Raw genomic sequence first — 26,747 nt, 5'->3', positions numbered from 1 at the left:
TGGGAGTTGTAGTACTCGGAGCTCAAGTTCTCTCAAGGAGACTCCACCCCTTTCTCGCGTCACAGCAAGTCTCCTGAGAGGGATTCCTCCAGTCTGCCTCTCACCCATGCTCTTTGCGCTTGAGATCAGCTGATGGGCATGAGAGAATCCAGTTTATCGGATTGGTGGGAAGATTAAAGTGGCTAACTACCGAATTTAGAAGAGTGCTCGGCACTAAATGCTAAGTATTAGTTATTTAATCTTCAACGACCCTAGCAAAGAAGCGTCGAGGCCCCAGCAAAGTAGCACTTACAATGTACATTTGTCAAATAAGGACACCGAGGCTGGGAGCAGGTAGTTTTTCCAGGGTCACACATTGGGGAGTGAAATCAGATTGCAAAGAAAATCAACCAAACAAAAAGTGAGAAGAGATGGCTCAGCTGTTGAGAGCACATGTGGCAGAGGACTGGGATTCAATTCCCAGTGTCTTTATGGCAGCTAACAGTTCGAAACTCCAGTTCCAGGGTACCTAGTGCTGCCTTCTGGCCTTCATGGCACCAGGCATTCACATATAACACATATATACACAGAGACAAAAACGCATTAAAAAAAAAATCTAAAAAACAAAAAGAGCGCCACCACGATGGCTTAGCATGTCCCCGACGACGACGACGACGACGACGACGACGACGACGACGACGACGATGATTTTAAAGGTGGGGCTGGAGAGATGGCTCAGTGGGTAAGAGTGCTTCTTGCTCTCCCAGAGGACTCAGTATTTGTTCTGAGCATCCACTCATCCATGTCAGGAGACTCAAACCTGTAACTCTAGCTCTAGGAAATTCTATTTCTTTATCTGGCCTCTGTGTGAAAAACAGCACACACGTTAGACACTCAACACTCACAAGGACATAAATAAAAACTATAAATTTGTTTTGGTTTGGTTTTGCTCAGGGTTTTGTTGGTGTGCATTTTTTTTGGGCACTATTTTACTGGGTTCTTATAACTATAACATGTCTCCACTCTAATCCCCCCACCCCATGTTTAACACTAGGTAAGAGAGAAAGGTTAGAGGAGAAAGGGGGCATAGACCTCTTTAAACTACTTCCTGCTGGTTAGGGGTGTCGAGTTCCCTGTGGTAAGACCAATATTAGTTATTAGGCTATCTCCAACGACTACCAGACAAACAGCAGCAGCCTCCTCTGAACATGCCTGGCCCCTTGAGGACTCTGGCAATTTATACCCTCTCAGAAGTTCCCAGAATTCCGAACATCACACTCTCAGAAACTACATGCAGCTGGCAAAACCACGCCCCTGTTAGAGCGCAAGGCAAATCATAATCACCTGTTGGGAAGCAGCCTCTTACCCCACACCTGAGGTTAAAATAAAAACATATTCACATAACACAACTGGGTTTTAAAGAAACCAAATTTCTCACTAACAGGTTTTCTGTATAACAAATAGTCTTGGCTGTCCTGGAAGTCACTCCGTAGACCAGGCTGACCTCAAACTCACAGACATCCTCCTGCCTCTGCCTTCCTTCTGAGTGCTGGGATTAGAGGTGTGCACCACCATGCTCGGCTATACTTGTTTTTGTTTTTAGAGATAGGGGAGCCTTGGCTGTGCTGGAACTTGCTTTGTGGACCAGGCTGGTCTCAAACTCACCAAAGATCCACCTGCTTCTGCCTCCCAAGTACTGGGATTAAAGGTGTGTGTTACCAAGTGGCAATACTTTTTTTAAAATAAGAGGAAAAACAGGTTGGGTATATGTCCCATGCTTTTAATATTAATGCTCAGGAGGCCAAGGCAGGCAGATCTGTATGAGTTCAAGGCCAGCCTGGTCTACATATCTAGCCTGATAAGGAGCCAAGGCTACATAGGGAGACCCTGTCAGAAAAAGGAAAAATAAAATAAATTCTGTTCTACCGAAGTAGGGGAACATGGCAGTCTGGAGTCTCTCTGGACAGGAAAGACAAGACGTGTCATTTAAAGTTAAATAAGTGATTAGCAAAGTTGACGCTGATGGCCACAACTTTATGCCCCCGCTTCTAAATACAAAATCCAGGAAGGAGAGCGAGCCGGCGACTTACAGGAAGATGGCGGATACTCAGGAGATGAAACAGGGCCCGACGAGAGGTTTGTGGCTAACAGCCTACGTGACAATTCCTTAATGGCTTCAGACTCCCCACTGAGGACTGTCTCCTGCAAGGCCTCACCCGGAGGCCCAGTCTGTGGTCTCTTGGTGCACAGCACTTTGTGCAGTGTCTGGATTTTGTATGTGTTAGTTTTATGGTTGGAGGGCAAAGAATTGCAATCAAGGAGTCTAGGGCCGCAGCTGTAGTGTTTGCCTCACATGTATTAGGCCCAAGGTTCACTTCCCACCGCCCACATGGTGACTCACAATTGTCTATAACTCCAGTTCGAGGGAATGGATGCCCTCTTAAAGGATCTGTGGGCACCAGAGATGAATAAGGAACTCGGACACACACACAGGCAGAGCGCTCATACACATGAAACAGAATTTGAAAAAGGAAGGAAGGAAGGGGGGGTAGGCGGGGCAGGCAGGCGGGCAGGCCGGGGTCTGAGGCACAACGTGGAGAGCCTGACCTTGCAGCACACTGAGAGAGATGAATGAAAAGGGGGTGGTGGGCTGTGGTTGTGTTTTCCAGTAGGGTACGCTGAAGATACAGAGGCAGAAGGGTCATAAGTGCGAGGCCAGCCTGGTCTACACTGTGGCTGGCGAGACCGCTCAGCAGGCAACAGTGCTTGCCACATAAGCCTGACAGATGGAATCTGAACCCATGGTGGAAAGGAGAGGAGGACCAACGCCCTCAGGTTGTCATGAAGTGACTGAGACCTGAGTCACAGGCAGCAGAGCTAGGACTTCAACCCCATTCCTCTCTCTCCCCGCTCCCTCCCTCCCTCCCTCTCCTCCAGGCTCTCTCCTCGCTATATAAGAGGCCAAGCCGGCCTTTCTCCCCCTTCTCCTTCCATGTCTCTCCCTTTCAACTTGCTATGTAGCCCAGGCTGGTCTTGAACTCACAGCAGAATGCATGGTACACGCTCAGCAAACCCTATGCTCAATCAGGTTCTGGTGTGTTGCTGCAGCCACAGGATGGTGCTGCACTGAGGGCAGCACCCCTGAGCTAATCACCCCTGGACACGCCCTCGCAGACTGTCCTTCTCTACTGTCCCATGTGCTTCCAGGATGTGATCAAGTTGACCATTACACAGGGTGCTTCGTATCCGTAACCCCAACATTGAGGAGGCTGAAGCAGGAGGATCACGGTGAATCTGAGGCTAGCTTTGCCTACACACTGAGTTCCCATCCAGCTTGGGCTGTGCAGCCACAGAATGAGACTTTTCTCAACACCTCCCTTGTCCTTCAGAAGGATTAACCACTGCTGCACTGTCTTCCTGGAAAACGGGAACGGTCGTGAGGAATGTGGACAGGCCATAAACTCACAGGGACTGATGCATCTACCTGTGGTTTAAAATGCATATTTTACACTGGTGCATCTGGGAAATCAGGGCATCTCTTAGGGCCCAGGACACCTCAGAGCCAGAGAAAGACAGGCGGGGAAATGCAGATTAACCACCTATCAGATGGGCAGGGAACTGACACCTGATCGATAGCACCCGGAGCTGGCAGGGTGTGGGAGACAGACAGCCTGGGAGGGATTGATACAATGGAAAACACCCATGATGTTTCCTAGGCCTGGCCCTGAAGCCCATGGCACTCAGGAGCAAAGCCAAGGCCCCTTGCTGCACTGGGATATATAGTTTGTAGTCCCTGAGCCTGGAAATGATCTCATCCTACAACCAGCGAGTGGGTCTGAAGAACGAAGATGGAAAATGGCTCCGTTCAGAAAGTGCTTGCTGTGTAAACACAAGGGAGTGAGGGTGATCCCCAGTACCCATACACAAAGCCACCATGCCTGGAATTCCAGCACTTGGGTGGGGGATGGGACCAGAAAGAAGCATCCCTGGGTCCTGAATAGAAGGCCATGTTCTGTGAGAGATTCAGTCTCAAAAAATAGGGTGGGCAGAAAGGAAGGCACCGGACATTGACCTCTGGCGTGCACACATGCACTTGTGTACGCATCCGAGCACATGTGCAAACACACACACACACACACACACACACACACACACACACACACACACGCATGCGCCTTTCCTACATATACATAAAACTGTACAGGTGTACTACCAGTGTGGCGGCACATCCTATAATCCTCATACTTGAGAAGCAGATAAATGATGACTGCTGTGAATTCAAGGCCATCCAGGGCTACAGAGACTATTAAAAACAAGACTGGTTCGTTCTCCACCCTGCCTCGCCTCCATACTTTATTTTTATACCTGTGGGTACTTGCCTACATGTATGTCTATGCACCACGTGCATGCAGTACCCACAGGGGCCAGAAGAGGGCGCAGGATCAGTGCTGACAGAGGGAGGGGAGGGTCCCTGGGACTGGAGTTACAGAGGCTTGAGCTGCCCCGTGGGTGCTGGGAATCGAAGCTAGGGCCTCTGGAAGAGCAGCCAGTGTTTTTAACTGCTGAGCCATCTCTCCAGCCCCCGAGATCGGTCCATTTTAAAATTGGAATAATGCATACACAGCTCTAAAAAGAACTAAGGAATCTTCTGATCATGGAACACAATATTCTCTAAAGGATGTTCCGTGAGAAAAGGGAAGGTAGAGCTCTTCCCAGTTGTTCATTTGTGATGTCTTCTTAGAGAGGGGGGGAAGTAGGAGGGCGGGTAGGCAGACTCCTTTGTTCATACAGCAGACAGTCTTATCAAAGTGGCTTCTGAGAGGCTACCCTTGCGGAGGACCAAAGTTCAGTTCTGAGCACCCCGAGGGCTCCCCCACCGTGACATGGCCAGTGTACACCTTTAACCCCAGCACCCCGCAGAATCAGGTAGATCTCTCTGAGTTTGAGGCCAGTTAGGGCTGTAGAGTAGGACCCTACTTTAAAAACAAGACACACACACACACACACACACACACACACACACACACACACACACACACACACACACACGACATATGTGCCTTGAGAGAGAAACCAAGAAACCGGGGGCTTGGGAAACTGAAATCTCAGGCTACGTGAGGCCTCCAAGGCTTCTCTGCAAAGGGCCTGCAGAGTAGCTTAGGCGCTGCAGGCTGTCTGGCCTTTGCTGCACACGCCCACCCACTTGAAGCTGAGAAGAAATGGATGGCTCGAACAGACGACAGCTGCACTTTTCAAGGACACTGAACACTTGTCCCATTCAGTGAACACTGAAACATACCCGTTCCTTGCTTGTCATTTGGAGAATGCTCTTGACCCTCAGGAAACCAGGTTGACTGGATGGGACCCTGCTAACCTTCCTACCTTCAGCTCATGAGGTAGGGACCATTCTGAGGGAGGCCTGGGACCACTGGGTTTCATCTGAGGTGGTGGGAGTCACAGATGAGAAGTGGCACACACCTAGGAACCCCCCTCCTCCCCCCCAGGAAGTAGGCACAGAAGATGCCTGACCTCAGTCCACTCTAAACCCATGTTTGCCCTGCACATCACTGACCCAACTCCGTCACCAGATGGCAGCACAAGCCACCCAAACCCTGGCTCCCTCCGCCCACCTCCTAGGCACATGTTCTACAACTGTTCTTCTATCGAGGCCTCCTTTTACCTTTGAGGCATTTGTTAACGTACCAGTCAGGCTGGCTTCGAACTCCTTCTGTCTAGAACTCTCGAACCCCTCTGCCTTGGTCTCCAGAGTAGCTAGAGCCATAGGCTCTAGCCTCCAGGCCTGGCTTCATCCCCTATCCCTAATGGACGGATGGATGCTAACACCGCCTCCTTCAGTGGCCGTGGCTGTAGTGGTCAGTGTTGGCTACCTCTAAGGACAATAAAGTGACGGGTCACATTTGACCAATAAATGCTACAGATATGACAGATATGAGCGAGTTAAAGCTCACTCACCGAAGTCATCATTAGGACCAGAATTGGCACACAGCTCCCATTAATAAGCTGGGAGCCCTCTTCTGGCCTATAGGTGCACCTTCTTACATGTGTGCACACACTCATACGGGCACGTATTTTAAATGCTGTTCACACTGTCATCTCAGGTCCTCAATAACTCCCTTCTCCTCCTTTGTTAATATTGCAGAAAGTAGCCTAGGGGCCTTTTATTTCTTAATAAGGATAGGTTCTTACAGCCCAGGTTGGCCTCATACTTTATGTAGCCAAAGATGACCTCGAACCTCCTTCACCTTCACCTCCTGAATGCTGGGATTAAAGGCTTGAACCACAAGCCTGGCACCACGGAACAGCCTGACTGGATACACCAGAACATATGTTCACTACTAAATTCCGGTGCCTCGGAATAAACGTTTGAAATGTCCGTCAGGTGGCGTGAGGCTTCTTGACACCTGCAGTTCCCCTCACTTCCCTGTTCTGTGCGATATAGTCCTGCTGATCACCCCGGCATCTAACTGCAAGCCCGCGCCTGCCCCAGGGCCTTTGTACATGCTGTCCCAAGAAAAGGCCTATTCTGTTCAACCCAGGCTGCCTCTGCTCCCTGTTCAAATGGCCTCCTGTCCCAGCAGGCTCTGCCCTGCTTCTCCAAAGCAGTTTTATTAGTAGCTTCTCACAGATGACCACATGAAGCCATTGTGAGCTGGGCAGTGGTGGCACATGCTTTGATCCCAGCACTTGGGAGGCAGAGGCAGGTGGATCTCTGTGAGTTCAAGGCCAGCCTGGTCTACAGAATAAGTTCCAGGTCAGCCAGAGCTACATAGTGAGACCCTTTATAAAGTAATTATAAAATAAAGAAACTGCAGTACGTTTTGTTTTTTTGTTTTTTTGTTTTACTTTATTGTGTTTTTTCCTAGGTCAGCTCCCACCAGTCTGTCTGGTGGCCTGGGTCCAGGCCAGAGCCATGACACACATTAGATGCCAATGACTCTAAAGGAGTTCTGGGACAGGCCAGCCAGCATGGCTCTAGCACAATCTAGGTGAAAAGTCTTGTGAATGGTGGCACACACCTGTGATCCCGGCACTTGGGACAGTATGGGGATCAGGAATTCAAGGTCAGCCTTGGTTATATAAGCAGTGTGAGGTCACTTTGAGTATATGATACATTGCTTCAAGAAACAAAAATTCAGGACTGGAGAGATGGCTCCTTGGTTAAGAGCACTTAGGAGGACCTGCTTTTTTCCTAGTACCCACAGCATTTCAGTAACTAAAGATCCAGGGTTCCAACGCTCTCTTGTGACCTCTGTGGGCACCAGGCACACACATGGCACACAAACACACATGAGGGCAAAACGGAAAATACATAAGTCTAGACAACTTCACTCTGTCGGGGATAAAGCCCCCTCCCTCGGGCCAGGGCTAGCTCCCTCTATGCAGCCATCCGGAAACACCACACGGCAACCAGAGTTAAGGAGATGCTTCCTTTGTTATAAATATACTATATACATCCAAAACATGACATTAAAATATTACTCCATGTTACAGAAAGATATTAAGGCTTTCTGTTATTTACATTGACAAGCAAGCACCTTTAAAAAAAAAATCCAAATAAAAAAGCCTTATTCTTCCTCCTCTGACACACTGGCCAGAAGGGACACAGTGTCCCCTCCCCAAATGACAAGTGACCAAGCCCTTCATAAGAGCTGCGCCCATGAAGATGTCTCCACAGGGAGACCTCAGATGTGGCTGGACACGTGGACAGAAGAACTGGGGAAGGGAAGGGAGCATCCGCGTGTGGGCAGGACGTTCTGGCCTCTCCTTACCAGCTGCCCTGACCCTTGCTAACTCTGCCGCCCTTGGGTGGCAGCTGGGGTGGCCCATCTACTTAGGCCTCTGGGGTCGGTTTGCAGGGCTAAGGGAGGATCATGATCTGGGGACATTTAAGTGTTCTGGGGGCTCTCTGGATCACTGAGACACACCATGTGTATCAGTGACCCTACACTAGGGAGCAGGCGTGCAGAGCATCAGGACGGGGCTGACCAGTGGAACTGGGCTCCCCTCTGCAGTCAGGCTTGGCCTTGGAGCAGCTCAGTGGCCAGAAAGGTCCAAGGAAAGAAAAGGAGAAGAGGAAATGAAAACTCGGAGGCTCAAGTATTCTGTGTCACTGGGGGTGGGCTAGGGGTGCCCGGGCCCAGCCCAGGGGACTTCTCTTCACTGGAGCAGTAGCTCAGAGACGCCGGGATTTGGCAGATGGCTTCAGTTCAGGTTGGGGAAGGTTGGCGACCAGGAGGCGGGCATGCTACTTGATCTTCTGGGCCCATTTCATGTCGTCCGCCCTCGGCTTCTCACCGGTCAGGCTTTGGATGACGTCCTCCAGGCGCCGCCAGAAGCCTATCACCTCTAGGGGGTAGTTGAGCCAGCCTGCGCAGACATAGTGAGGGATAGTGAGGAGAGCCAGCCTGCTTGGGGTGGCGAGCCCTCGGGAGACAGGCTGAAGGTGAGGCACAGGGACCTCCCTCACGTGCGGCTTGGGTCCCTCCCTCAGGCCTCCCCCAATCACTACGATTTTTTTTCTTTTTCCGTTTTTCAAGACAGGATTTCTCTGTGTAGACCTGGCTGTCCTAGAGCTGGCTGGCTGCAAACTCACAGAAATCCACCTGCCAGTCACAAGGTCCTCTGTCTGTTGTGTTCACTGCTAGACCCTACGCCTAGGGCAGTAAATAGGCACCCAGTAAGTTGTTGTTGGCTCAGTGAGTGTCTGGAGTCACACGAGCTTGAAATAGGGAAGGGGCTTCGGTGTGCTCATGGTCCTGACCTAGGAGAATACTTGCACATAACAGGAGCTCAGTAAATGTTTTCTGAGAACACTGGGTAGGCCAAGGCCGTATGCCCTCCCACTCTCCTGACCCTGGGGATGGCACCACCCACCTGTGGTGATACAGAAGTATGTTTCATGGGGTGCCACATGGTGAATGCGATGGTGTTTCCGTGGCAGGATCACGTGCCAGTCCTGCAGGACGGTGACCCAGCATGGCAGCCCTATGTACGTGTGCGACCACTTGTGGATCTGATTGGTGAAGGTGCCAAAGATGATCAGGCAGAAGACGAAGCATTCCCAGGGGTACAGCTGCTCCAGGGTCTCTGCAGGGCAAGGGCATGGGCATGGGACTTTTGTAACTGCCCGCTGACTGCCCAGGCCCCCCTCAGCCTCTACCATGAAATCTTCAGATTTAGAACCAGCCAGGGACTGGCTAAGAGTGTGGGCTCTGCAGCCAACTGGGGCTAGGTTCTGATTCCTGCTGACACTTGTGGGTTGTGTGGGCTCGGAGCAGGGACTCTGGGTCAGGTTCTCTGAAGCAGGACTTGAGGACACTCATGTATTCAAGGGAAGACATCTACAGAGCAAGGTAGGCAGGCAGAGTCTGGGACAGGAGTTCAGGCTCTGTGGGGCCCTGTGGGTTTCTAGGGTGCAACAGCTCCATAGAAATCACCTTGGGGGGTCTAGGGAGATGGCTCAGTGGTTAAGAGCACTGGCTGCTCTTCCAGAGGTCCTGAGTTCAATTCCCAGCAACCACATGGTGGCTCACAACCATCTGTAGTGGGATCTGATGCCCTCTTCTGGTGTGTCTGAAGACAGTGACAGTGTACTTATATACATAAAATAAATCTTTTAAAAAAAAAAAGAAAAAGAAATCACCTTGGAAGTAAGCAAAGCCATGGGCCTTCAGAGGCCTTCACTTGCTGGCTTCTGGCTCACGGGAAGGGGAGAGGTAGGAGGTGGGTCTATAAGGAAGGGGCTGATGGGAGACTTGTCAATAAGGGTGGGCCCTGCAGTATCCCATCCCTGGCCTCGGGCAGATCCTCTGTTTCTCCCAAAGGGAGATGTCACCAGCTACCACAAGTTCTGGCTTTGCCTCAGCTGATACCCAGCTGATTCAAAAACAGGCATGCTGGCCTCAGCTCACAGTCCATATTTTGTCCCCCCCACCTTCCCACCCTCTCATGCTGGGACTGAACCCAGGAAATGTGCACAACAGGCCAGCTCTTGGCTGCTAGGTCCCACCAAAGCCCTCAATGTGCCTTTAAATGATACAACAGATGAGAGCTGGGCTGGCTGTGACTCACAGGGACTGTGTCAAATGAGCAGCTCCGGGAAGGAGGTGTGAAGGAGGACTCTAGGGACCACGTTACCGGAGAATGCTCTGAGAAGTTGGGAATGCAGTCTTAGGCTAAATGCCCAACTTTTACATGCACCCTACTAATGGAGAATACTTTAAATGTCACAAGACACCCACGCATACCCTGGGGGCCTCCGTTCCTGAGGCACACTCTGAGGAGCCCCAGCTGCAGGTCTCACCTGGGCTCTGGGTCTGGAACTTGTAGGCCATGTTTAACAGTGGCAGCAGTGTTACCAGGCAGTTGTCACCATTGGTCTCGATGAAGTCGTGCCTTGTGATGGCTGTGGGGTCAATGTGGTGCTCCCGGAATGGCCGGATGAAGGCCTAGGTGGGCAGGGTACAGGCAAAGCTTCCCAGTAAGCTAAAGGCAGCTGGTGCATTACAGACCCTGCTTCCCGCCCCCTACCCTGCCACCGACACAGACCCTGCCCTGGATGAAGTCTGGCCGGCTGCGGTCCCAGATGGCTTCAAAACACTGACGGGGACCTTCCTCAATCCTCTGGGCCTCACCCATACTGGGAGGGCCTTGAAGACAACCTCCTCCCTGAAGCAAGGGAAGAGGCCCCACAAAAACAAAGGGGACCCTGTCTACCTGTCCCTTAAGCTCCTGCTTCTGGGAGCAACCTCCAGGCTCTCAACTCATGCTGCTAAATGGAGTCTGCCCTGGGTGAGCAAGACCCAGGAACGGCTAACCAGAGCCCAGCCATCTCCCCGGCGGGGACTGGCAGCGATGACCAGTGCGGTACCCGCTGGACCAATGATGAGGGTCTGAGAGTTTGGCTGCCTCTAGAGGAAAGAATTCTCTAGGCAGCCAGGAGTGGAGGCCCAAACACGGCAGGGGAAGCAGAAACCAGAGATGAAGAGCCCGGTCTGAAAAGGTGGCTGTCCCAGCTCAGTGCGGCTTTAACTTAGCACTGATTGAGTCAGAGTCCTTGCCCGATGAAACCAGTTTGGATGCAATTTTCTGCATAACCCTGAGAGCCTCACTGACAGCTTACATGCAAGCACAAGATTGGCCCTGACTTGAGGGAAGACTCCAAGAGGCTCTCTGACCTGTCTTCCTGTGCTACCATTGGGATCCCCAGTCCAGTCTCCAAAACACAGAATGACGTGTGGGTAGCTAAGGCTCTCTGAGAGGTTCGGGGACTAACCCTGGGACAGTCCCAGAGCCTGTCATACGCACCTTCCCGACAATGGGCAGGTCCACAGAGCCCCATGTATCAGCACCCCAATGTACCAGGCCAGACAGGAAGTCAGCGACGAGAGCTCCTGCAACTGTGGGCAACAAGAATGTAAGCCAAGGCAGGGGCATGCAAAGATGTCTCTGACCCTCCCGTCAGGGGCCAGCCCTCCATGATCTTGCTTGTTTCCTCATCTGTTCATTCATTGTGAGAGTGAAGCAGCCAGGCCTCTGCCCAGTGGACAGAGTCTCAGCATAACATTCCCGGTTCTGGGCTGCACAGAGCAGACTCACCTGCTAAGGTGGGGGTGTAACCAACTTCCTTAAAAAGGCCTCAGCTGAGTTGTCTAGAAACCCAGCACGGGGCTGGGGGGCTGAGGCGGGAGGCTCGAGTTTGAAGCTAGCCTGGGCTACAGCAAACATAAGCAGTTCCTTTCTTGCAATTATGTCCCCATCCCACCTGGCTTTTATCGTGGACTCAATCCTTTCAGCTTTTCCTTTGCTTTCAATCTGCTCAGAACTAGCTTGAGGTACCCCTCCCCCGCAAACAACAGTCACCACAGGCCTTAGATTTGGGCCATACTCCCACCTCTACCATGCATGAGCTGTGACACTGTATGTGTTACTCAACATCTCTGTATCCCATTTTCTTCTTGTTGGGCAAGAGTGAAGACGTAAAAGAGCACAGTGTGACCATTTACCAAGCACTGTCTCAGCAGGGCACACCTCTGTCTGTGGCCTCCCGGTCACTTCCTTACCTCTGTTAGTAGCATTTAGCTCACACGACAGAGGTGAGACACAGGCTGGGGGAGAAGTGTTGAGCCAGATACACGGCAGTGGCACAGCTGGATCCATGTACACATGGGGAAACTGAGGCAGAGTGACCAGCAGTGCCCCCCACCCCCTGCAGTTTCTTGTCTTCTGAGCCCTTTCCCTGACTGATCCTCTCTGAACATCTTTCCTTTCCAGGGTGCAGTTGAACAGCTTGCTTTCCTCTGCTGCTTGGGGCTCTGTGCCCTTCCTAAGACCCGAGTTACCTGGGGCATCTGAGCTCTCCCTCCCATCTCCTGTCACTTTCCTCAAGCACACCTGCCCTTTGTCAGTTTGTACTGTCAGCCCTGGGCTCGGCACTGTGGGCTCTGGTGTAGGCCTGGACCTTGATTCTGCAACATCAGTGAGCTCAATGTCACATGAGGTAGTGCTTGGCACACAGTAGGTCCTCAGAGCTGACTCAGGAGGGTAGCTGGGATTGTGCAGGTCTGTGCCCTCTGAGGGCCCCACCCACAGTTTCTCACTGTAAACTGGTTGTCTGCAGCCCAGGTTCTGAGTTGCAATGATGACCACTTCGGACTCTCGCTGACAGGGGACCAAGGCCTTGGTGTGCCATGAGAACCGTGGGTGAGAACCTCTGGATACCTCCCCAGAGAATGGGACTGTAACCCAGGGCACAAGAGAAAGGACACAGGGGATTGTGGGAATGGAATTCTAGTGTCCAATCTGTTTAAAGGCAGCTGCTAAGGGTAGGTTTTTAGAAGCCCACAGTACCTGTCTATCCCTGGCTACCTATTCACAAATCTACCTCCCACCCACATATCCATCCACCCATCCAAGCACAGGGCAGTGGGGTGAGAGCAGTGGGCGGGAGGCCAAGGATAGAAGGGCTCCACTGCCTAGCGCTGGGCAGTCCTGTTGCTCCCTGGCACCCCAGTGGGTCTGGGCATTACTGAAACACCTATTGTACCCTATGAATGGTGTAAACACATTGCCTCTTAGCAAGGCAGGGTTGGGGGCCCCATCTCTAACTAACCACACTGCTATGCCTCTTGCCTTGTTTGGTCTCAGCGTCCTTCCAGAGGCCTGTCCCAGCTTCACTGGTCAATGACAGATTTAAACACTGCCATTCTGACACACAGTTCTGGGGAACATTGGGTGTCTGTGGTGGGACATGGCAGGGACTCCAAGTCCAGGCTTCTTGTCGTGAATGTTGGGCTCAGGGTCTGGATGAAACAATGTCTTCCCTCAGTGGCTCGAGTCTGGTTAGAACTGTACTGAACGGCACACACTGGTGTGCAGGCTTATGTGGATCAAGGCTGTGCTGCTGACCATCCAAGGTCACGCTGCAGCTTCTTCTCCAGTGGGATCTAAGGGGCCGGCAAACTTTCTATACAGAGTTAGACACGAAAACTGTCAGGCTCTGCGGCCACACAGTCTGTTCCTATGGCTCTACCCTGCCAACATCACAGGGTGACCACAAGCAATGTGTCAGTCAACACAGGGGCGAGGGGTGAGGGGATGGTACTGTCGTAATACCTTGTTTGCGTTTGAGAGTATTTTGGGTTTGGTCTGCTTCACTGGGCTAGCTCATCTGGAGTCACCATGTGTCATGTGCTTGGCCATTTCCCTTTTTACTGCCAAGTACTGTCCCGTCATTGGGTGCAACGCACGCAGCCTTCACAGGCCCTTTCCTGAACCCTTGCTGCATTGCTCGTTCACGGAGAAGCAAGCCTATGTGCTTAAGATCCTCCCATTCCTTGCCCAGAGGACAGCAGAGACATTGTGTTTTTTGAGACAGAGACTCATGTAGCCCTGGCTGGCCTTGAATGTCTCTGATCATCTGGTTTCAGCCTGTCAAGTACGAAGGTGACAGGTGTGCAAACACAGCCTGACAGACAGTGACACGAGGGCTCCTCTAGGCTCTCTGCGTGCTGACCTCTGGCAGAACACAAAGCGCGCAGCTCTGGCTAGTCTAGCAAGCCAGCTTGCCCTGGGGAACCCGCCTCCACCTCCCAAGGGCTGGAACTGTAGGCAGGCCGCTATATGCACTTGGATTTCTTCTATATGGGTGCTGGGATTCAAACTCTGCCCCGTACACTTGTATGGCAAGCAGTTTACCACTGAGCTACCTAAATACCTATCCAGCCCCAGTGCTTGCTAGCTATTTATTTATTTATTTATTTATTTATTTATTTATTTTATTTATTTATAGGCAGGGTCTCACTGTGTAACCTTGGCTAGCCTGGAACTTGTTATGTAGACCAAGCTGGCTTCAAACTCAGAGCTCCTCCTGCTTCTACCTCCCAAGTTCTGGGATTAAAGGCACTCACCATTTTTTTTTTTTTTTTTTTTTGTGGTTGGCACTTTTGTTTTTAAACCAGAGCACACCGGACTTCAGTGTGTTACCTCTGTTACCCCTTGTGGGCCCAGGGCAGGTCTGTGTGGTTAAGCTCCTTCCCCTTATCTGTCCTGGGCAGTTAATCCTCTGTGATCGGAACATAGCAGAATAGCATTAGAAAGTCAAGCCTGGCTCCTTTGGGAGCTTCTCCCTCGTTCCCGGCGCCGTCCAGTGCGCTAGGGAAGTGCACTGTGCAGGCCTCACTCTTCACTTAGGTTTGGGCTGTGAGGTTGTCTCAAAAAAGGGATGGTGGTGGTAACGTGGCAAATAATCCAGAAGGCGCTCCCTGGTTCAGGGCAAAGTGACAAGCTGCACCTGTTCTGCTGACACCAAAAGGAACTGGGAGAGCATCGCCACCCCAGACTCCGAGACAGCCTGGTAATTCTAACCAGCGTTCCCAAGTCAGCCAGGATTGCAGGTGCGGAGTCAGAGGGAGCCTGAGACCGCCTGCCTGGTGTGTGTATGGGCCTGAGCTCTGCCCCCAGCACTGCTCAAAAGCAAAGCAAGAGGCCCAGTGCAGCCCAGCATTCAGGAGGCTGAGGCTGGAGGATCAGGAGTTCTGGGACAGCCTGAGCTACCTAGAGAACTCGAAGGCAGCCTGGGTTGTGGCTGAGAAACTGCCACAGACCAGTAATCCCCGATTAGGGCCGTGACAAGTAACCAGACTGTGCTAGCCTAGATGGGACCCTGGGATAGGAAGGGGACACTGGCTATGGAACTAAAGGCAGGCGATCGATGGTAGAGCATAGACAGCATAGAGCAGCCCCACTGGGAGCTAACTGGCACAAGTGTGGGGCTTCAAAGCCTGCTTCCTTACACCACTCCTTACGCCGAGCTGGCCTACAAGCGACTGCTGGGAGAGTATTAGCTCACACATAAAGCCCTGGGTTCCCTGGGTTTGATCCCAACCCTGCAGAAACAGCTACCAAGTAAACCCGGCACTCTGAAGGTGAAGCAGGAAGATGAAGAGGTTGGAATCGTCAAAGAGAACTATCTGCTACAACAGCATACTCTCTCTCCGAGTCCAGTGACAGGCCCCCGTCACGCCTGACCCGCCCTGAGACCTCAGACCTGCTGAGGCTGGAAAGGAAGGACTGTCTAAGGTCGCCTATGGGGTTGGGGACAAGAGGACCACACTCAGCCTCACGTCCCTTAACTAGCAGAAACTAGCCACACAGTACACACTCTGGGCTCTGGCACAAGCTCCTCTGTGACAGCTGCCTGTGGCCTGACCCTGGCCCCTCTGCGAGCCTCGGTCTTGCCATCTGTTGGATGGCTGACACCCGGTACTCACAGAAGCATGCTCTGGGTTGGTGTCACTGGTGTCAGGAATAATCTGGGTGAGAGTGTCCTCTCCCACCACATGAGGAAAAGGGCCTCAATCCCTACAGCCTGGTAGCTGTTTCTAGGGCGCTCAGTTACCCATGAGGTTCCTTTAATGGGGGCAGGGTGCGGATACAGACGTCTCTTTGTTCCAGCCCTGGTGGCGGCTGGTGGCTGGGTCACCCTGGGAGCAGCTTTGGCCTGGTCGCCATCCTTCCCCGCAGACACTGGGAAGGGCACAAGGATGGTTCTATCCGGCAACAGCAACATTGTGAAGTCTGCGTGGAGCTCATTTAGGCTCGGTTAAATCCAGATGCCTTAGGCAGTGTGGCCTCTGGCCCTCAGCGCTGATCCCTGCCCTCCTCAATCTTCAAGTTTCTACTTCAAGGACCCATGGCATCCTCTCCCCAAGAGCATGATCAGCTTGTCACCACACCCGGTCACCAGTGACCTTCAGGGCCAGCTGCTATGCTACTGACCTCTGGTGGCGCCCTCTCTGAGGCCCGCTGCCCTCTCAGCTTTCCCTGTTCCCGGGGCTGCTCCTTGTGTTCATTCCTGCTGTCAAACCGAGGTCTTCCCCAGACCATTTCTGTTTTTCCTCTGCCACCCACTCTCGGGACCAAATATGGACTTAATCCCTTACCTCACCCACCACTCACCCCAAAGCAGCCTGACTGTACATGGAGCTCAACTGCCCAGCTCCTCTCAGTTCAAAAAACCCATCACCACCTGCTCCCTGGATCCTAGCACCAGAAACTATTCACCAGTGACTCCCTACAACACTCAGATAAACCAGCAGTCTAGACCATGACCCCAGGGTCCTGTCCCACTCGCCCATCCACTTCAGTGAGAGGCCGGCATCCTTTGATGTGCTGCTCACGGCAGCCCCAGGGCCTTTGCACCTGCTCTGCCTGGAAACAAGCCTCCTCCAGCATCTCCTCCCCTTAGGCTGTAACAAACACAAGTTTATCTTGATCAACTCTCAGGCATAGTCTCACACAAGCCCAGCTTTGCCAAGTGGAATTCTTTTGGTTTAAGCTCTGGTTTCCGGGGCTACCCCAGGCATTGGCAACCGTTGAAGAGATAGAAATGAGCTGGCACGGTGCCCTCTCGACTACCTGCGTGTTAACAGTCAAATCAGGGCGGCTATTCAAATCGATTGAGGCTTGTGCAAACACCACTATCAGGGGATTACCCGCCCTTATCAGCCCAGAAGCTGGGTGCAATGGGAGCGCTGGCCACCTCTACTTCAAGGATGGGGCTGGGAGCTGCAGAAACCCAGGTATCAGGCAGTGAGAAGCGGTGGTGACCTGCTTGTATGACACACAGCTGGAACTACTACCGGGTGTCTACCCACCCTTGGCCAGGGACGCTGTGGCCAGAGATCCCAGACCAGGGCCAGTGGGCAGAGGACAATGTTGGAATCTTGCGCAGGGAGGTGGCCAACTCAGGGTATGACCCAGTAGATGCTTATAGAATATCCACTGTCAACCAGAGCAGGGACTGAGATAGCCTTGGCCAGTGGCCTTGCAGGCAAGGTCACCTTCCCTCTTCTCCCCGATCACCAGCCCTCTCAGCACAGCTGGATCCTCCTGGCTTTCCTACAGCCCCAGAAATCTATACTGTCATGGCCTCAATATTCAGGACATGGCTGCAGCCAGCACAGCCAAGGCTGTAGGAGATTCCTAGAGATGGGGCCTAGGCTCCCAGGCACAGAGCCGGATAAACTCTCCCCTACACTGGCTCTCCCCTGGACAGTGAGACAGTTTGATTAGCAGGCCTGCACACTATTGGCTTAGGCAGACAGAATGCTTTTAACAGGATTGAGAAGCAAAGCCACAGGAAGGACCAGGTGGGACCAAGGGTACACCACAGCTCCTTGGCCAGCCCCGGGGCTCAGGAGAGGAAGAGAACCAAACACCAAAGGACAATGGGCTGGAAAGGAGGGAAACAGCCATCCGGAACAGGGACTGCAGCTGGGCATTCCGACCATATGTGCTTCAGGTTAAGGGGTAAGTGTCGGGGTTGGGGATTTAGCTCAGTGGTAGAGCGCTTGCCTAGCAAGCGCAAGGCCCTGGGTTCGGTCCCCAGCTCCGAGAAAAAGAAAAAAAAAAGGGGGGGGGTAAGTATCTTGTAGGTCCCTCCTCTCAGCTTCTAGTTCCTCATCAATAAGATGAGTTTCAGCCTGGCCAAGGGGAACACCAGGACCTCCTAGTACCGCACACAGTCCCCCCTACTCCATGCATACCATCCAACTCACTGAATTCTCAGCTCCTGCCACGTACCAGGGTTCATGCCTGAGGCTAGAGATACAGCAGTGGATGAAACAGGAGAAAAAAAGAATCTGACTTCTGAGTTGCTGGAGACCTAGAGGGCTCAGGATGATAAAGTGTGTGTGGCAAGGCTTGGTTTGCCTCCCAAGTACTGAGATTAAAGGCTTGCAGCCACCATACTCCATAGGGCTATCTCTGAGGGGTCATCACGGAGAACCTACCTAAGCAGGTGGTTGTCAGTAGTAGATCTTGGGGTTCAGAAGTGTGGAGTCCCGAAGGGCTACAGGCAGACTACAGGCAGAGTGAAGGGCTTGTACAAAGGCCCCAAAGGAAGGTTGTGTGTGTGTGTGTGTGTGTGTGTGTGTGTGTGTGTGTGTGTGTGTGTGTGTGGCCAGTGTGGCTGAACAGCGACAAGGAGGGAATGTTAAGGTTGGGGCTGTCACATGGAATGGCCACCTGGTCAACACACTGGACAGGGCAGTGGGAGGGACTGGAAACCCCCGGAAGAAGAGAGTAGGGCAGGGGTGGCTGAATTTCGGTACTGTAAAAGAAGAATGAAACAAACAGGAGCTGGGGGTGACGGCACCGTGCCACTTGACTGAATGCTCCAAGATGAGCATGTGGGCCTCCCATGGCTTGCCCCTGATGCAAGACCACCCTGAGCATTCACATGCTTGCTTGCACAAAGGCAAATGACCTGGAGAGGGGCCCTGGCACTCACCGACACCCAGGATGACGAGGGGTGTGTGTTCCCAGCGGGCCAGCAGCAGGAGGTGGACCGAGTTGTGGGCGATGAGACTGAAGCACAGGATCACGGAACACCACTCCTGGAGACGCTTGCCTGTGGGGAGGGGAGGGGAGGGCTGCGTGAGGCGCAGGCTGCAGGAGCCTCAACGGCAGCACTGGACTGTGCCAAGCACCCATTTCACAGAAGGCACCACTGGCCCAGGAAAAGGGCTTTTGCAGAAGCAGGACACAGCACATGTTGCATGCCTATGAGGCTGGGCCTGCAAGTGCCAATTCTTTGACGAACAGGTCCCAATGCTGGTCTCTCTGCAGGCTTTCTGGGGACTTGTGGGAACTTGAATGACATCCTTGCATTTTAACTGGTTTCTTGGAACCGTCTGTTCCCCAGGTAGGCGGTCATCTGACAGGAGAGGCTTTTGATCCTTCAACCCGGGAACATCCAGAGCCTATCCGGCCTCCAGGACATAGGCCATCAGCCTCAGGGTCACCGAGAAATAGTGTTGGGACATTAGGTCTTTCAGGGTTGGCATCTGAACACCTGCAGCCAGGCAGGAGTGTGGCCTCCAGAGGGCTGCAGGTGACCAAGAAGACCAGGATCTGAGGCCTTGGGTATGAGAATTCCATTTTCAATGCCATCAGTTTATAGACACGTAAGACTGGACGATCAGGGTCATTCCTTGTGGCTCTGGTAGAGGTGTCAAAATTCTGCACATCACCCAAGTGTCCATGGCTCGGGGAGGAACCAGAATGGCCCCAATCATGGCCTCTCTGTGTTGCCCAGGTTCTACAGCGGTGCAGAGAGCAATGTGTCGATGATAATATCAATAAAGAAGAAAGGCTGGCGAGCTTGCTCAGCCGGAAAACGGAGCTTGCCACCGAGCATGATCACCTGAGATCAGTCCCTGGGTCCCACATGGCCAGAGAGAACTGACTCCTCAAATTTGTCCTCTGACGTCCACCACATGCACTATAGCAGTACACACACACACACACACACACACACACACACACACACACACACACACACACACACACACACACAACTAAAAAGCAAGGATGTGTAAATGTTTTTAAAAAGAGAAAACAGCAAGGGTCAGGAGGGTCAGGAGCTGAGCTTGAAGCTGCTCAAGGCCCCACCGTACAAAGACATAAAGGAGCCAGGAGGGGTTGGGGATTTAGCTCAGTGGTAGAGCGAGTGCCTAGCAAGCGCAAGGCCCTGGGTTGGTCCCCAGCTCCAAAAAAAAAAAGAACAAAAAAAAAAAAGGGAGGGTAAAGGCACGGACTGCCAAACCTGATGACCAGGGTTCAATCCCCGGGACCTACATAACAAAGGGGAGAACCAACTCCCACAGGCTGTCCTCTGACCTCCACAACAGCATGCAGTGGCACAAATCCTCACATACACTAAAGGAATAAATGGAAGAAGAAAGCACAGAAGCCACGCCTCTAGACCGCCTGAGGCCGCCCTCCCCACGGCCTCCCCTTGCTCAACCCCACCGAGGTGTTTTCTTCCAGCAATTCATTTTTAAATAAATAAATAAAACCACACATGAGTGGTAAGCCTGTTTCCCAGGCAACTGGTCCCAGAGGTCAGAGACCCTTCATGTGACAAGCGATCACCACGGGTGCTCAACGTCAACCCAGCAGTTACTGTTACCAGGGGCCCAGAACCGGCCCAGAAGCAGAGGCTACAGATGGAAAGCAAGGCAACCCAAGGCAGATCGATGTGCCAGCCGCAGAGGGATGCTGTGGTCACCTCTCAACCATCCCCTTGCCCTGCCCTGCTGCCCATGCTTGCCCCTTATTCTCTACCTGCGTCCTGCCAAAGGCTCCTGTATGGGGCTAATAAAGGCCCAGGCCAGGCTGCTGCCCACTCGCCTTGCCCCTGAAGAAAGTTCTATCTTATCCCCCGCTCTGTGGTTCTCTGACACACCCCCACCACAAACCTAGGGCCGTAGCCCTGCCTGAATGGGAGCGCAGGCTACGTACAGCTCCCTTCCCGGGCCCCAGCACTCAGTTGGTATTCAATAAATGCTTGTGGGATGAACACATTTAATCCCAAGCTATAACTGTGTTCTGTGCTCAACACTAGGTAGGAAGCAGAGATTAGATTCCACCTGAGTCCATGCGGCAATCAGCTGCTCTTGACTGCTGGAGCCAGAGCTAAAGCAACTGACCCCAGAAAAGGCCAACACTGGGAGAGGGGGACTCAAAGGTCATTCACCCTTTGCCCATATACAGAAGAGGACACCAAGGCCAAGGAGGGGCGAGGCCCCCAGAGGTCACAGGGGCAGGCAGGCCTGAGGCTTCGGCCCTTCCCTTCTCAGCTGGGCTGTTTCTGAGCCACAGCCTGCCTACCTCTTCCGGTTCCTGCTTGTGGGTAGGGCCCAGGACTCAGAAGCAGGAAGCCCCAGGGGTGGGGAAAGGGGACCCAGGAAGAGTCAAGGGACAGGGAACTCTCCCTGCCGACCTGCTTGGTTACCCGTAGGGATTGAGGGACGGATGGATGGACAGACGGAGTCACAGCCAAGGCTTGGACTAAAACAACAGTAGTGATGATGCTGACATCAGCTGGTGCCCTCCATGTGGGCACAAGGCATGGCTGCAAACAGGACCTTAGTCAGGTTGTTCTTGCTTCTTAAAAACGTACTTCTTAAAACCACGCACATCCCTAGTTCTCGTTAGCCCTGAAAACACAGGGCCGTCTGCCACTCCAGGCCAGACAGTTAGCCACCATCTAAGGGGTCATGGGTTTCCAGGTTCACCAGTCCCCCGGTTGCATTCAGGGCTGTCTGCCTAGCCTCTGAAATCCTGACTGAGACCCAGACAAGGAAACTGAGGAAGAGCTGGGTGTGGTTCCTTGCCTGGAAACTGTAGGTCTAGGCTGTCTCAGTTCCAGGGACATTCAGTTCTCACCTTGTTGGGCAGAATGGCCCTGAAATTAGTTTTTCCTAAACTTACCTATCTTTCAACCTGGGTCTGGCTGTAGATGGACCTCAGTTCTGACATAGGAAACATGCACGGCATGCTAACATACAGGCTGCACCTCACAACGCCCCCGAGAGCTAGGACGGTCCTCCTGATGCCAGGGAGACCAAATAACTAAGTCAGGACCCCGACCACCAACATGGCAAGTCCATGAAGTCATGGGACCTAATTGGAGCTACATTATAAACAGACAGGCTAGGGAGGTAGGGCAGGCCTTCACTCAGGAATCAAAGGGGTACTGGTGCGTGCGTGCGTGCGTGCGTGCGTGCGTGCGTGCGTGTGTGTGTGTGTGTGTGTGTGTGTGTGTGTGTGTGTGTGTGTGTAAGCGGGGGTTGCCTACTCAGGACTCAGGTGTCCTGGTATCCTGGCCAGGAGCAACAGATGCTGGGGATCTGGGTCAAAGTGTAGCAATGACTGCTGGCTTGGGTGCCTGTGTCGAGTTGGTGTGGAGCCTGGGAAGAGAGGGAGACTAACCTACTCAGGGCAAGCTTCTTCTTGCCCCAAACAACCTACACTTGTGCTAGCCTCCAGCCCTCACATCCTGTGCACCAAAAGGAGCAGAGAAGGGGGATTGATCAGATAGGACCAGACTGTAGGGGAAGAATGAGATGGAGAAGCAGAAACCAGGGATATAAAAAGATGAGACCAGGGCTGGAGAGCTGGCTCAGCGGCTAAGAGCACTGACTGCTCTTCCAGAGGTCCTGAGTTCAAATCCCAGCAACCACATGGTGGCTCACAACCATCTGTAATGGAATCCGATGCCCTTGTCTGATGTGTCTGAAGACAGCTACAGTGTACTCATATACATAAAATAAATAAATCTTAAAAAAAAAAAATAAAATGAGACCATAGGGAGAAAGACCAGCGAGAAAGTCAGACTAAGGTAGAGACAGACAGAGCTCGGCCCAATGCAGTGGGACCAGACCTGGGCAGGGACAGATCCCACAGTGGCTCCAGGCCCTGTGCCATGGCTTCAGTCAGGCCTATTTTGGAGTGAAGTAGGGTTCAACTTCAGGCCTAAACCCCTCCAGGACATAGCACTCACAACTGTCCAAGCTGATGGACAGTTGGATCCACGCCCTTTGGGCTCGGTATCCTTACAGATGGGGAATTTATGAAGTGGCCCCTTGCCTAAAGAAGGTGGGAGGAAGGACCTGTCAAATTCATGAGACTCCTCTTGTCTGGCTTATTGCTGAGAAAGGCAGACCGAGCAAAGCACTGAAGAAAACCTTCAGTGACTCTGACACCACACAGAACCAAGCCCAATGCCAGGGTCACTACTACCTTACCCCCGAGTATCCCCTTCTATCCCACCCACCCTGGTCACCTTGCTTGGAGCTCCACACACCCACACCAGGCTCTATGTCTGCTGCCAACCCCACAAACAGGCTGGACCGCTGTCCTAGAACTGGCTAACTTCTACAGCCAGGGCGAAGCTGGCAAACAAGAAATGGGTACTATGGGTAACCCCCACAGGAACAGGGAGGGCTACCATCCCATGCTAAGCCTCCACAGACATGGACAGGGTGGTCCTGCGGTGCCACAGATTCCTCGAAAGCCAGACATCAAAGACGCACAGCCTACTCTCACCAGCCTTTCTGTGGCAGCAGCAGTGGCATAACCCAAACAGGCCTGGTGTTTCAAGTCATGGGAGCATGCGGGGAATGCCTGCATAAGTCAGTGCTCAGTAAATGGCATCTTTGTTAACTTACTGCTATCAGCTGTCAAATGACAAACCACTGTTGGCCCCAGGAATCTCAAGAACTCGGTTCTGGACGCAGGGAATTTTCTCCGCTCCAGCCCACAGGTTCCTCGTGCTCAGCAGAGGACCTGTGCCAGGCGCACTCCCACCTCAGGGCCTTTCCACTTGTTCTCTAGCCCTCACACTCTCTCTCTCTCTCTCTCTCTCTTTTTTTTTTTTTTTTTTTTCGTGGGTGGGGATCGACCGCGGCGCCTTGCGCCTCCTCGCACAGCGCCCTACCACTGAGCTAAACCCCCAACCCCCCTTCACACACACTCTCAAGGTCCCTTCTTCCCTCCTGTTCTTCCTCCCTTCAGCTCTGTGTTCAAATGCTGTCCTTTCAATAAAGCCAAGCCCCTGCCTCATGTTTTCCCTGCTGCTTTTGCTACATGGCATCTGCCACCCTAATCCATTATTTGAGGGCTTGTTGTTTGTCTCCTAAACCAGAATGCCAGCTCAAGTCTTGCCTGCCCTCAGGGCCGGGAACAGGGACTCATTCCAATACATACCAATAGGTTCTCAATATGCGTCAGGTTCGGAGAGGTCAGGGCACCTCTCTAAGACCACACAGCTCAAGGGACAGAGGCAGAGGGAGGCCTACTGAGAGGAACCAGTTTGACCAGTCTTTCCCTCTTTCCAGGTTAGGAAAGAAGGCCTCAACTGAGGGTTTGGGGCCCCAGGAGGCTGTCTGAAGCTATGTGGCTGTTCTTCAGGTACTGAGACCGAATCCTAAAGGAGAGGTGAGAGGTGGCCCCCAGGGGAAAACAAGAGGAAACAATTGGGGACAATAGAAAGTAGGCTGTGAGGACAGCACAGTCACCCACTCTGAGGCCTTCCTCTCCATTTTCCTATACACCTGAGGACCAGCAAGACAGGGCTTGCTTCAAGCTCAGAAGGGCAGCTGGCCAGGTGAATCACGGGGATCACCTGGTGTCCACAAAGCCTAGAGCCACACAGTGGGCGTCATTAAAGTGGGTGATCAGGTGAAGGAAGAGGCCCCACCCAGGCCATCCAGTTTACCGCTCAGAATGCTACCAGCCTCCCTCAAGGAGAGTGGGTCTGGAGGCTGTGTCTGGGTGAGGGCCAAGGACCCAGCAGAACAGACCAAACACCCCAGACAAGTGGAAAACTGCACAAGCAGACCGGAACCCGATGCAGGACAATCCTTACTGACCTAGGAACGCAAAGAGGAAAAGCAAATGGTCCTATGTCACGTGCCACTTGTAGTTGAAAAAGCATCAGACGTATGCCAGCCAGGGCAGGGAGCCAAGAGGGTAGTGGCCTCTGCCCCACCCTGGCCAGTGCTGTGCCATGAAGCTGCCCAGCCGGGGGAGCGGATAGAATGTTGGATAACAAAGCCAACTCAATGGAGACACCCTGGCAGAGGGGCCTCAAGGCTGTCATCTGACTCTGGAGTGTACAGGCATTTCCTCAACTCCTTGGGGACACCCAGCCAGGCGGTGAGATTGCCGAGGCTCCCTGGGAGCTGGAGAACAGGATGGAGCCAGCGCTAGTTAGGGTTAGAGCGTGTCAAGGAGCAAAGAAACTAGAGGGGACCTGGCCTTGAGGGAAGGGGTGGAGCCAGGGCGAGGGGCTGTGAGGGGCTCCGGGTGGTGATAAGGGTTGGGGAACAAGGGTATCACAGGAAGTCCTAATGAACAGCTAGTGTGTGGGTGTGGGAGAGGACAGAGCCAGACTCAATAGGGTCTGAGTCGCTGACGAGAATCTACCAGTAAGAGGTGAGGGCTGCCGGTCTCACTGGGAGGGGGAGGGGATAAGTTCACTGCAGCTACAGAAGCAGGGACTGTGATGGAGCTTGGGGGAAGAGCTCCTGGGCTACTCTGCAGCTGAAATCCAAATGGGGGGGGTGGGAGGGCGGGGGTAGTAGCTGAAGAACTGATCCAGAAGGGGGGTCAGTTTGCAACCCACCGTCTTGGAAAAAAAAGCACAGGGTGCAGACTCCTAACGTGGGGGTCCTAGGACGGCATGTGAGTTTAGGTGGCTAAGGGCAGTGCCTGCTGCTAAAATGTTTAAGGCTCATCTACCTAAGAACCGGAAGCCTGCTTTGGACTGGGTTCTGGAGACACAAGGCAAGCCAGGGTGGGGTTCCTAAACTGTCAAAGGTGCCCTGGGGCTAGGGCTCCCGGTGCGCAGGTGCACTGGTGCTGTTCCTAATCTCTGCAAGCCCAAAGCCTCACGGCTTGGAGTAGGAAGGGGTTTGTTTGGGGTCCCTAGATCTGGGGGTGCTCTTTGCAAAGTTGGAAGCCCTGGAGTTTCGCTTTGGGTGGAAGCTGGGATTGGGATGGGGGCAGGGTTAGGATGGGGCTAGGGTTCGGATGGAGCGGGGTTCTAGTCTAAAGGCGTCCAAATGGGCTGCTGGAGTTCGGATCTGGGTAGAGTTTAGATCTCGGCATTTCGGGTAGGCTGGGGTTCGGATCCGTGGGGGTTCGGATGGGTTGGGTCGAAGTAAGGTTCGAATAGGCTGGGGTTCTAATCCGTGGGTTCCGGAGGGGTTAGGGTTCGAATCCGGGGGATTCGAATGGGATAGGGTTCGGATCCAGGGGGCTCAGATGGGTTAGGGTCCAGGCGTTCGGACCGCCTGGGGTTCGGTCGGGGCGGGCCCGGCGCCGAGCACCCATCAAACCGCAGGCCCTCCGCCCGTCCTACCTGGCGAGTAGAGCGCCGCCAGCTCACGAGCTCCGGCATGCTGTGCGCCCCAGCGCCGGCATTCCGCCGTCTCGTCCTCGTCCAGCTCCGGCTGCCGGTCCGGCGAGTCCTCGGCGCCCTCCATGGCCCGTCGCCCGGCCCGCCCGCTGCGCTCTGCCTGCGGCGGCGGCGGCCGCGGAACCGCGGCGAGATCACGCCGCCCAATGACTGGCCGGCGCGGGGCGCGGCGGCCGGGGCGGGGGCGTCGGCGGGGCCGCGCGTCACAGCCAATCGAGGCCCGCGCCCGCGCCGCGCCCGGCCAATCGCAGGCCTTCGGGCCGCAGCCAACCGCGGCGCTGGGGGGCGGGGTCGCAGCTGGATGCAGCTGGACACGGAAGACAGACAGGGTGGATGTGCGCGTTCCCGCTGCGCCCCGCGGGCTCGCGTGCCCGAGCCGAGGAGCACGCGCCTGTGCAATAGTCTGCGCCTTGACTTCGGTGCGTACCGCGAAGCGCCTACCGAGTGCATGGCTACAGAAGGTCATGCATTTGCT

General features: G+C 53.5%; 1 protein-coding gene across 1 annotated transcript; it reads right to left on the bottom strand.

Annotated features, from left to right (window-relative positions):
* Positions 1 to 6,829: 6,829 nt before the first annotated feature.
* Positions 6,830 to 26,406, bottom strand: LOC116902308 (transmembrane protein 189). The gene is made up of 6 exons (XM_032904752.1): positions 26,216 to 26,406; positions 18,794 to 18,913; positions 11,308 to 11,399; positions 10,304 to 10,448; positions 8,875 to 9,087; positions 6,830 to 8,367 (listed from the first exon to the last, which is right to left on the bottom strand). Exons 1-6 carry the CDS (start codon positions 26,337 to 26,339, stop codon positions 8,246 to 8,248), a joined length of 816 nt encoding a protein of 271 aa, XP_032760643.1. The 5' UTR covers positions 26,340 to 26,406; the 3' UTR covers positions 6,830 to 8,245.
* Positions 26,407 to 26,747: the final 341 nt, after the last annotated feature.

The sequence above is a fragment of the Rattus rattus genome, chromosome 5, assembly GCF_011064425.1.
Source record: "Rattus rattus isolate New Zealand chromosome 5, Rrattus_CSIRO_v1, whole genome shotgun sequence".
In the NCBI taxonomy this organism is placed as follows: Eukaryota; Metazoa; Chordata; class Mammalia; order Rodentia; family Muridae; genus Rattus; species Rattus rattus.
The sequence above is the reverse complement of the archived record's forward strand: the minus strand, read 5'-3'. Positions and strand labels throughout refer to the sequence as shown.